Source organism: Sciurus vulgaris (genome assembly GCF_902686455.1).
Source record: "Sciurus vulgaris genome assembly, chromosome: 11".
Lineage (NCBI taxonomy): Eukaryota > Metazoa > Chordata > Mammalia > Rodentia > Sciuridae > Sciurus > Sciurus vulgaris.
The window spans coordinates 96,509,811-96,522,249 of NC_136472.1; the positions used below are offsets into that span (position 1 = coordinate 96,509,811).

General features: G+C 34.2%; 1 protein-coding gene across 1 annotated transcript in view; it reads left to right on the forward strand.

Annotated features, from left to right (window-relative positions):
* The window catches only part of CNTN5 (contactin 5), a 1,212,510-nt gene that overhangs the window by 1,109,008 nt on the left and 91,063 nt on the right, over positions 1 to 12,439 (forward strand). The window contains exon 17 of the mRNA XM_079101923.1: positions 2,629 to 2,749. Within this exon, the coding sequence (XP_078958049.1) occupies positions 2,629 to 2,749 (121 nt within the window). The remainder of the gene's footprint in view (positions 1 to 2,628; positions 2,750 to 12,439) is intronic.

Genomic DNA, 12,439 nt, shown 5'->3' on the forward strand with positions numbered 1-12,439 from the left:
TGTGGGCTGAGATTAAGGATAATGGGCTCCCACGTGAATTCTTCTCATTACTTTTCTTGAAAGAACAGTAAATCTACTGAAAGGGTAATTTAGGTTTAGTGTTCACAATCCATTCATTTTACTTTTAATCTTCCCAGTTTAGGATTTTAAAAATATAATGCAGATATAATCCAAGAGGGAAGGGATGGGCCCAAAATGAGATGATTTTAACTCCTCAAATAGCCTTGGCATAGACAGATATGCAGGAGGCTGTAGACTTTCTGCTCCTTATAGATTATGATGGAAATTTGGTCTGTTTAGAGAGCATTGCACACTATTAATTGCGGTAACCAATTAAAGGACAACCAAGTAAAGATAATCTATACTTTACACCCTGAATTCTTGAGACCTTTATGTGATTTTAACTAAATCTCTCCTCCATTCCATTAAGTTTCACTTTAAATGTAATTCCACAGAAAGGAAAAGGTTTGAGGTCTTTTGTCCAGGACCAAAAGAAATAAATTATTTGGGAGGAAAAGTCTGCAAAATGAGACATCAATTATTCAATTGTAGGAATGAGATTTTACAAATAATTTTTCAAAAATGTGAGCCTGAAAAATGACTTATAATGAGTACTTTTTTCTGTTGTTAAACTGATACTAATACGTTTATGGAACTGTATTAAAGAACAAGCAAAAACAGGCAGTCTTTCTACAGTGTTATTTCTAGGAAAAACATCAAATCCTCCCCAATTATCTGTGGTTCTCCTTGACTTTTCCATTTGATATAGGCTCCATTCTGGGCCTGTAACATGTACATTGATTCCTGATTAACAGAGTAACCTATTAAACCAGCTCCATAGAAATCTGGGAGGACAGTGAAGGCAGACACCCTACACATAGTGTCACATATAAAGAAGCTCATCATACAATATAGGATTATGTTGATTTGAAACTGAATTATTATTTATAATGTTTAGAGTTTGTTTTGTCTCTCCATTACAAATCAAAGGGTTTAACATTTCCTTTTCAGATATTAAAGAAACGAGCACTTAGTCTAATGGAAATGAGGAAATGAATTTTGTTAGAATTTGAGAGTAACAAATTATCCAAAGGTAATTAGCAGCATAGGACACTTGCTGGACAGACATCATATTCATTGAAATAATTATGACATCTAATGTAGTCTCACCATGAAGCATATCCTTATAAATGACTAAACAAGAGAATGTCTTAACTAGTACTTTATGAGAGAAAACTTTAATACCCTTAAAAGTTCCTATCATAATATTGGCAAGAAGGGAAAACATTAAATACCAGGAAAAAAATTATCTAAAACATAGTATATAGTAAAGAAATTAATTGAAAGAAACAAATATTGTGTGAGTGGTAAAAAGTTCACAATGACTTAATCTTTCCATGAATGCAAAGGAAGAATCCAAGAGATTTCTGGAAATTACACTTATTTTCATAAAATCCATTGATTGATTTGAAAACAGAGACAAACAAATAAGTTCTTAAATAATCTCTAAGAACAAACACATTATATTATTAAAGGTAATTCACTTTCATTTCATCAAAAATAAAAGAACTCCTCTAGTCTGGAGCCTTCTCTAACTTTCATTAAACATTCTTTCATGTGTTCAATGGTTGTTGGAGGAAATGTTTGAGTTCTTTGAAGATGTCATTTCAAGCTACATGCATCTTCCCTCATTCAAGTCAATTTTTCTTGGATTACAACATGGAAACTGAAAGGAGTATTGGATTTTTTTGCTATGACTTTACCAGCAAAAAATACCTCATGAGTTGTAAATACCAGATCTTCACTTGATCTCAATAAGTCTACCTTTTCTGATAGAGTAAATGATAGAGTAAATGAAAAGTCTGTACAAACATTCTAAAGTATAGGATTATCACTGACACCATAAATGAATACATCCAAAAGATACTGTCCCTGGTATTTATTGATCTTCTTAACAGCAGTTATTCTTTAATTATGTTCTAATCATCTTGCTTCTAACAAGAATCAGGTGTTTTGAGCCTTTGTGTTTTGTAACTGTATTGACAAAGATTTAAGCTGAACTTGCTCCCCAAAGGTGGTGACTATGGGAAAAATAGACCTTTGTTATAAAAGACATGTGGCTTCTGGACTAGCAGTCTTTCACCTAAGCACCATCTCATTCTGTTGCCCACATTGTACTTACAAAAGGAACCATTCAATAAAGCCACATGAGACCATCTTTTGACAGCTACCTTCTCATAATTAATTTCCCACAAGTTGTTATTCCTTTAAATACAATTTTCATGCCACAAAAATCAACCTGCCTCTGAGTAGCAAAGCAATAATTTTTGCTTATTATTTTTCTCATTTTTAAAGAGTTTGTTTGTGCATATTTAAATATTTCTTCAATATCTTAGCTGCTGAATCATTATGTGCGATATTAAATGTTCAAACCCTTATTAGCAATTGTTAAAAACATAACTTCCATGTATTCCTTAAGATAGGGCATGTTTGATTTCTGAATTGTTGTCATATAAATTGTAAGGCCAAAATTGGGCCCTTTGACTGAATATGCAAAGTTCCCCCTTAAACCACCTTGAACTAGGCAGATTTGCAACATTTTAAACTGGCACTTCATCCCTCTTTCAGCAAGCATCCTCTGCAGATTTAATGATCAGGAACATCCTTCTGATGCATGCTGGGAGATATGGCTGCAGGGTACAGACCACAGCAGACAGTGTGTCAGATGAGGCAGAACTTCTTGTTAGGGGTGAGTATGCTAATAGTGCAGTCTGAAGACATGATCACCATAAATTATCATACAAAGGAATTTAAATGCATGGACTTTGAGCACATCAGTACTGTGCATTTTACTTTCAATTTTACAATATATGTCATTTTTGCTTAACCTTTTGCCTTTGAAAAGATTACATGGAAAACTGCTCCTTAGTAACAGACAAAACCTATAGATCCAACTTCAGGGTCCAAACACTTTTAGTAATAAGTGGTCACTGAGTGTCAAACCAACTTACTGCCAAGCATGAACTCTAAACAGTAGAACTACTAAGACAATTGGACCACAGGGGGTAGGAAACTGTTTGTTTATGTGTTTTACAAATGCAAAGCTAGTGGAATTTGCTTTTCCTCCACTAACTTCTAAATCTGGCTTCCCAAAACAGAAAAATTGCATGTGTAAGATGGTGACATTTACAATTGTTAAGTGACAGGGATGTTTTAAAAGTCTGAAAATGTCAACATATATACTCCCTGTGTAGAAATGACAGTTAAGTGGTTTCCAATTATAAGCCAGACCATTAAATTCTGCAGTCCTAAGAAGCTAGGCCTTATTTCAATTAAGTAAATGACCAGAACGTTCACTTGCTTTTGCATGGTGTCCCCCAGTATGAGAAAAACAGATCTTAGCATATATCTTCCCCTTTTCCTTCCTTTCTCCCCTCACTTCCCTTTTTTCCTTCTTTTCATCTTTCCATCCCTCTTTCCTTCTATCCTTCCTTTTCTTTTAGCTTTATATTCAAGTACAATATATATATAGGCATTTTCTAAATTCATAAGTGTACAGGTGCCCAACTCAATATGACAAAGCACACACACCATATAACTACCATATAAGGACTAGAATATTACCAGCTCAAATTTTGCCCAAACACATTTTGATTGATATGAGTATCGCATGCTCAGATTCTTTGCACCTTGCTACAAGTAACAACTTCATAATCTATTGTAAGAAATTGTCTTTTAGTTTAACTGACTTTATATACATCTGGAGTAGTTTAGAATTATTTTTAAGAGTTATTCCAAAAACCTTGTATGGTAGACATAAGGTATATGGTGAACTTCATCATCTCTTCATTGTATCTCTGAATGGTTGATTTTTGGTAGTACATCAATTACTGGTTCAAGAAAAATGCTTTTAAAAAAGTGTGTATCTGAATAGCACTTATTAGTTTTTGTGTGTTTCTGTTCAGAAAGCAGTTTTGATCTTTTCTCCAAATTTACATCAAGAATGTGTATTGTATTACATTATAAAACACCAACTATTTAAAGTGCTCATCCTTTCAGTACATTTCATTCCGCTAAAAATTTCCCCTAGTGCCTTCTGAAGTTAGAAGGCTCCTGGAACTGCAAAGCCCCCAGCACTCTAATTTATAGAATTGCCTTCTCCTGCTGCAGTATGTCTTAGATTATGTGTATTTATTGTGTGCACTTGCCTAGTAATTTAAAATGATGCTCCTAAAATTGGAGCTTTCCAAATGAATACCGCAATTTAGAGACTGATAACAAGAAACCAGGTATTTTTACAGGACTATGAGGGGCAAATTTCAGTGGCAAACTAACATTCTGCTTTGTAAGTAAAATTAAACTCAACAGGGTTTAGAACATAATTCAGGTTCAACTTTTTCATGTTCTGCTCTTTTAGCCTTTGGCTTTATGCCTAAGAGATGATAAAATGCATAAATTTTGGAATTATACCCAATAGCAACTTCAAACAGGTTGCTATTGTCTGAATATTCATGTAGCATTCAGCTCAAGCTTTCCCTTGAAGTGAGTTTGATCAAGTTGCCAATTTTCGATTATATACTTGCATTACTTTTTAAAATTAGGAAAAATAGCTTTCTTCTGCCTGACTAATTTTAAAATTAGGGAGATTTTAAAACTAAACTAAGGGTTCTGGTTCTTTATTATTATTAACAATATTATTAAAGTTAACAGCATCTAATAATTGAAGGAACTTAGATGCTAGCATGTTACTGTTTTTAATACTGACTTTCAAAATAAACACTCAAAATAGTTTTACGCTGCCAAACTTTTTTTCTCCCTCTCCTCCATTCTGGGTTGTAAACTAGAGCACTGTTCTAGAGGAGGCCTATAGGACCACAGCTCAACACTTTAGATTGAGCTTTTTTAATAAATGTTATAATTTTAGCCATCAGAGTCCTTAAAATAGTATTCAAATGAGTATCATAGAAAGATGGGAACAGCAAAGATAACTCCATCAACCATCTGTAGAATACTGTGGTTCGAGTGTCTCAGCAGTTTACTTCATTCAATGCTGATGGTACATGGAAATAATTGACTGGTAAGGAACATATTCTTGTGATTCTATTTCAATGGAAATACCAGGGAAACATATCTATATTCTCCTAGATAGTCAGAAGCTCCTTTTTATTGTCTTCTTTCCAATTGAATATTGACCGTAACATTCTTTTGTGTATGTTACCAAATCCTGCACTTCTTTACCTGACCCCACCAGCACACTGAATGCCATGTGTGAGGACATGACCTCCCCATTGCTTTTTTAGAATTGAGTGTTCCTGTCTAGTAGCACTCCATGCTACTCTCCCCATAAAGTATTTTATGGGCTATTGGGCTATCTTTCCCTTAAAAGCTTATTCACACTTTTTCTTTATTTTGCTTATGGATGTCCATGCTTTTATTCACCTCTCTTCCCACCATTATCATCATTATCTAAAAACCAATTTTTCCATAAATAATCATCTGAAACATAAGATCAGTTGCTCTCACAAGCTTTGCACCCTGTGAGCCAGCACTGTCATTGCACCGTACACAATCTGAAAAACCATAAGAGAGCAAATGAATATCTGACAAGAATTTTTTTCTGGAATATAAAAGGAAATTAAAGCTATACCTGCATATCTGTGCCCAATTTTATGTACTTATTTAAGTGTGCTATAAAATAACAAAGAAAGCAAGGGTAGACAATGCTATAGGTGACTTTATCATGTTACCCAGGGAAAGGAAGATAGACCATCCAGAGACAACCTCCCTGAAGGGGATACACAATTTGTAAAGAACTGATATTCTCAAGCAATATGAGAAGAAGTGATCAAACACAATATAAAAGATTTCAGAGAAAGGAGTATTAGTTTTTTGTTATTTTATTTTGCAGAAATCAATGTTAGAAATGTGTTTCCCAAGGCAAATAAAAGGGTAGGAAACTTACATGGTCTAAAGAATAATATGTCTTAACTAAGCTAGGGTAACTGGGAGCCAGAGCTTGAGTTCTTTCTATTCTGTTCAGAGGCAGCAATAAGAAATTCACTCTTTATATATCCTTTTTCATATTATTCTTATTCTTAATGCAAAACACTAGGTCGAGAAAGTCTGAGAATAATCAAAGAAGAATCAATAATCTCTAGGTTTCCTCTGAGTACATAGCCTTTCTTCAAGCTTCGACCATTTTTATTTCCTAAATCACAACTTACAAAATGACTCCAACATGTATTTAATTGAATTTGAAAAGATTGAGTCCTCCTCAGGATGCAACCTACTGGGGGATATCTAACTGCTTTTAGCCATCCGCCTCCAACTCCACCCATCACTTCTTATTCCTAGCAGAGTTCTACTTGTCCTTCAATCTAATTTTCCTTACCTTTCCAATCAATTCAATTCTCCTTACTCTAGGAATTTTTTTCTTGAATATTTTGTTTTTATTCTATCCCAAACCACCTAGTTACTTTTCAGCACAAACTTGAAGCCATTGAAAGTTTGACTCTTTTTGCCAGTGAAATAAGTCAACAGGTACTCGTTTTATAAATTGCTGTTCATCTGTTCATTCATCCATTTATTTAGCACCTGCTCTGTTTCCTGCATGAAGTTCATCACTCAGAACAAAAATAGGAAGAAACCAAAGAGGTCTCTAACCTCTAAAAGGCTCAACTTTCTCTAGTCTGTTAGAGAATGAGGAGCATTTTTGTAAGTGGGAGGAGAAACACCAGAGAAGTACCCCCAGATAAGTTTCAGTCTTGTAAGGGACATAGTAAGAGACTAGGGAAAAAATTTAAGTTTTCTGTGGGTCCAGAAGCACAACTGGAGAGACTCAGTACAAAATGAAAATTCAAGGTCACTTCTTGAAAATTATTAAGAATTTTAGGATAGTAAGATATTAATCAAAGCACAGGACCCTCAACAACTGTACAGGTTATACACATGAAGTTAGCCTCCATAGCTGTTAAATTATGTATTCATCTACAGAACCAAAAACAAAAACAAAAAAACTTCAGTAAAGGGAAGAAATAAATTTCAGAAAACTGAAGTTTTCTCATCTATAAAATCAGAAGTTTTTATGAATTTACACACACACACACACACACACACACACACACATTCTGTTATTTTACTTCATGAGTCATATGTTCTGATTTTGTTGTCTTGAAATAAGGCTCATATTTCAATCTTAATTCCAAACAAACCTTCCTATGATAAGGCAGATAAAGCTACCAAAATAGACAATGTAATGCCAGCTGACAAAGAGACTTTACTTTTTAGCTAGTTATGAAAGATTTTTTGTTTTCAAATAATTGAAAATTATCTAAAGATACTAGGTTCTACCTGACTAGAAATTTGGTAACCTATGATTAAATGCTATACAAATTTTCTTTAAGTTCTCTTTTCTTAGGATTCTCACTAGCAAAAAGGGAATGTTTGAAAATTTTCTGTATTTAGCCCCTGGAAAGATGCATGTACTGTCAGTTTCAGAAATACAAAGAGAAACTAAAATTTGGTGAAAACAATATAACTCTAACATATTAATAGATTTGAGAACAAAAGCTGTATTAACATTCTCTATCTTCACATCTCACAGCACTAACCTTGTGATCCACACAGATTCTAACTTGATATACATGTCCACTTTTGGCACCTGGCCACTTCTGAAAACTTCCAAGTTTTAAAAATGGAAATGTATTTACACAAGCATCTTCCAAAGATGCAGTTTACACAGTTTTTCCTTCCCAAATTGTATATTTATTTAATATACAAATAAGCTTATTATACTTGGAAATTTCACAGGTCTTTATATGGTAGAGTAATGACCTGGACTAGAAAATCTTTTGCAAATAAGAAAAAAAAAAAAATAGTAGTTATGTAAAGCAAAGTTGGGTTTGCCAATATTTTGGTATTTAGAGATCAAAGGACACTGAGTAATGTTTTCTGTATAATTTTAATCTTAGTTAATATTAATAGTAAATACATTTTCAAATAAGTCAAGTTTAAGGAAAAATAGAAGTTATTCAGTTGATATAATACCTTTAAAATTTTTTTTTCTTTTTTTTTGATACAAAACATTAATAAGAATTATATGTCATTTAATTACTTTGGTATAATTTATAATATTTTGACATACCACATTTTGAATACATGTAACTTCTAATGATTTCATTTGTACAATTTTCTCAGCTTCAAGTATAAGATACACCAATATTTTTCTTTTTTTTTTTTATTGTAAACAAATGGGATACATGTTGTTTCTCTGTTTGTACATGGCGTAAAGGCATACCATTTGTGTATTCATAAATTTACATAGAGTAATGTTGTTTGATTCATTCTGTTATTTTTTCCCTTCCCCCCACCCCTCCCACCCCTCTTTACCCTCTATACAGTACTTTCTTCCTCCATACTTGCCCCCCTCACTAACCCTAACTTTAACCCTAACATTAACCCTTCCCTCCCCCCCTTTATGTGTCATCCTCCACTTATTAGCGATATCATTCGTCCTTTGGCTTTTTGAGATTGGCTTATCTCACTTAGCATGATATTCTCCAATTTCATCCATTTGCCTGCAAATGCCATAATTTTGTCATTCTTTATGGCTGAGTAATATTCCATTGTGTATATATACCACAGTTTCTTTATCCACTCATCAATTGAAGGGCATCTAGGTTGGTTCCATAGTCTGGCTATTGTGAATTGAGCAGCTATGAACATTGATGTGGCTGTATTTCTGTAGTATGCTGATTTTAAGTCCTTTGGGTATAGGCCAAGGAGTGGGATAGCTGGGTCAAATGGAGGGTCCATTCCAAGTTTTCTAAGGAATCTCCACACTGCTTTCCAGAGTGGCTGCACTAATTTGCAGCCCCACCAGCAATGTATGAGTGTACCTTTCTCCCCACATCCTCGCCAACACCTGTTGCTTGTATTTTTGATAATCGCCATTCTAATTGGGGTGAGATGGAATCTTAGGGTGGTTTTGATTTGCATTTCTCTTATTACTAGAGATGTTGAGCATTTTTTCATATGTTTATTGATTGCTTGTACATCTTCTTCTGTGAAGTGTCTGTTCATTTCCTTAGCCCATTTGTCGACTGGATTATTTGAATTCTTGGAGTAGAGTTTTTTGAGTTCTTTATAGATTCTGGAGATTAGTGCTCTATCTGAAGTATGATTGGCAAAGATATTCTCCCACTCTGTAGGCTCTTTCTTCACATTACTGATAGTTTCCTTTGCTGAGAGAAAGCTTTTTAGTTTGAATCTATCCCAGTTATTGATTCTTGCTTTTATTTCTTGTGCTATGCGAGTCCTGTTGAGGAAGTCTGGTCCTAGCCCGACATGTTGAAGATCAGGACCTACTTTTTCTTCTATAATCTGCAGAGTCTCTGGTCTGATTCCAAGGTCCTTAATCCATTTTGAGTTGAGTTTTGTGCAGGGTGAAAGATATGGGTTTAGTTTCATTCTGTTGCATATGGATTTCCAATTCTCCCAGCACCATTTGTTGAAGAGGCTATCTTTTCTCCATTGCATATTTTTGGCGCCTTTGTCTAGTATTACAAAGTTGTATTTATTTGGGTTTGTGTCCGTGTCCTCTATTCTGTACCATTGATCTACCTGTCTATTTTGGTACCAGTACCATGCCGTCTTTGTTACTATTGCTTTGTAATAAAGTTGAAGTTCAGGTATTGCGATACCCCCTGCTTCATTTTTCCTGCGAAGGATTGCTTTAGCTATTCTGGGTTTCTTATTCTTCCAGATGAATTTCATGATTGCTTGCTCTGTTTCTGTAAGGTGCGTCATTGGGATTTTAATTGGGATTGCATTGAATCTGTATAGCACTTTTGGTAGTATGGCCATTTTGACAATATTAATTCGGCCTATCCAAGAACATGGGAGATCTTTCCATCTTCTAAGGTTTTCTTTAATATCTTTCTTTAGTGTTCTGTAGTTCTCATTGTAGAGATCTTTCACCTCTTTTGTGAGATTGATTCCCAAGTATTTTATTTTTTTCGATGCTATGGTGAATGGGGAAGTTTTCATAATTTCTCTTTCTGAGGATTCCTCACTTATGTATAAAAATGCATTGGATTTATGAGCATTGATCTTGTAACCTGCCACTTTACTGAATTCACTTATGAGTTCTAACAGTTTTCTGGTGGAATTTCCTGGTTCCTCTAAGTATATAATCATATCATCCGCAAATAGGGATTGTTTGAGTTCTTCTTTTCCTATTCGTATTCCTTTAATTTCCTTGGTCTGTCTAATTGCTCTGGCTAGAGTCTCAAGAACGATATTGAATAGGAGTGGTGAAAGAGGGCATCCCTGTCTTGTTCCAGTTTTTAGGGGGAATGCTTTCAGTTTTTCACCTTTTAGAATGATATTAGCCATGGGCTTAGCATAGATGGCCTTTACAATGTTAAGGAATGTTCCCACTATCCCTATTTTTTCTAGTGTTTTGAGCATGAAGGGGTGTTGTATTTTATCAAATGCTTTTTCTGCATCTATTGAAATAATCATGTGATTCTTGACTTTAAGTCTATTAATATGGTGAATTACGTTTATTGATTTCCTGATGTTGAACGAACCTTGCATCCCTGGGATAAAACCCACTTGATCGTGGTGCACTATCTTTTTAATATATTTTTGTATGCGATTTGCTAAAATTTTATTGAGAATTTTTGCGTCAATGTTCATTAATGATATTGGTCTGAAATTTTCTTTCCTCGATTTGTCTCTGTCTGGCTTGGGTATCAGGGTAATATTGGTTTCATAGAATGAGTTTGGGAGGGTACCCTCCTCTTCTATTTCATGGAATACTTTGAGAAGTATTGGAATGAGCTCTTCTTTAAAGATTTTGTAGAACTTGGCTGAGAACCCATCTGGTCCTGGACTTTTTGTTGGTAGGCTTTTGATGACCTCTTCTACTTCATTACTTGAAATTGTTCTATTTAAATTGTGTATGTCCTCCTCGTTCAATTTAGGCAATTCATATGTCTCTAGAAACCTGTTGATGTCTTCGAAATTTTCTATTTGGTTAGAATATAGATTTTCAAAATAGCTTCTAATTATGTTTTGTATTTCAATCGTGTCTGTTGTGATATTTCCTTGTTCATTCCGAATTTTGGTGATTTGGGTTTTCTCTTGTCTTCTCTTTGTTAGAGTGGCTAAGGGTTTATCAATTTTGTTTATTTTTTCAAAGAACCAACTATTTATTTTGTCAATTTTTTGTATAGTTTCTTTTGTTTCAATTTCGTTGATTTCAGCTCTGAGTTTAACTATTTCCTGTCTTCTACTACTTTTGGTGTTGGTCTGTTCTTCTTTTTCTAGGGCTTTGAGCTGTAGTGTTAGGTTGTTTATTTGTTGATTTTTACTTCTTTTATTGAATGCGCTCCTTGAAATAAATTTTCCTCTAAGTACTGCTTTCATAGTGTCCCAAAGATTTTGATATGATGTTTCTTTGTTCTCATTTACCTCTAAGAATTTTTTAATTTCCTTCCTAATATCTTCTGTTATCCATTCATCATGTAATAGCATATTGTTTAATCTCCAGGTGTTGGAGTAGCTTCTGTTTTTTACTCTTTCATTTATTTCTAACTTCAATCCATTATGATCTGATAGAATACATGCTAGTGTCTCTATCTTCTTGTATTTGCTTACATTAGCTTTGTGGCATAATATATGGTCTATTTTAGAGAAGGATCCATGTGCTGCTGAGAAGAAAGTGTATTCGCTCTTGGTTGGATGGTATATTCTATAAATGTCCGTTAAGTCTAAATTATTGATTGTGTTATTGAGATCTATGGTTTCTTTGTTCAATTTTTGTCTGGAAGATCTGTCCAGTGGTGAGAGAGGCGTGTTAAAATCACCTAGTATTATTGTGTTATGGTCTATTTGGTTTCTGAAATTGAGAAGGATTTGTTTGACATACATGGATGAGCCACTGTTTGGGGCATAGATGTTTATGATTGTTATGTCTTGCTGATTTATGGTTCCCTTAAGCAGTATGTAATGTCCTTCTTTATCCCTTCTGACTAGTTTTGACTTGAAGTCCACATTATCTGAAATGAGGATGGATACCCCAGCTTTTTTGCTGAGTCCATGTGCATGGTATGTTTTCCCCCATCCTTTCACCTTTAGTCTATGGGTACCTCTTTCTACGAGGTGAGTCTCTTGCAGGCAACATATTGTTGGATCTTTCTTTTTGATCCAATCTGCCAGTCTATGTCTTTTGATTGATGAGTTCAGGCCATTAATATTCAGGGTTATTATTGAGATATGATTAGTATTCCCGGTCATTTGGTTCATTTTATTTATTTATTTATTTATTTATTTATTTATTTATTTATTTATTTATTTTGAGACGACTTGGTTCTTCCTTTATTTGACAATTCCTTTAGGATAGTTCCTCCCATTGCTGATTTGTTTCTTTGTT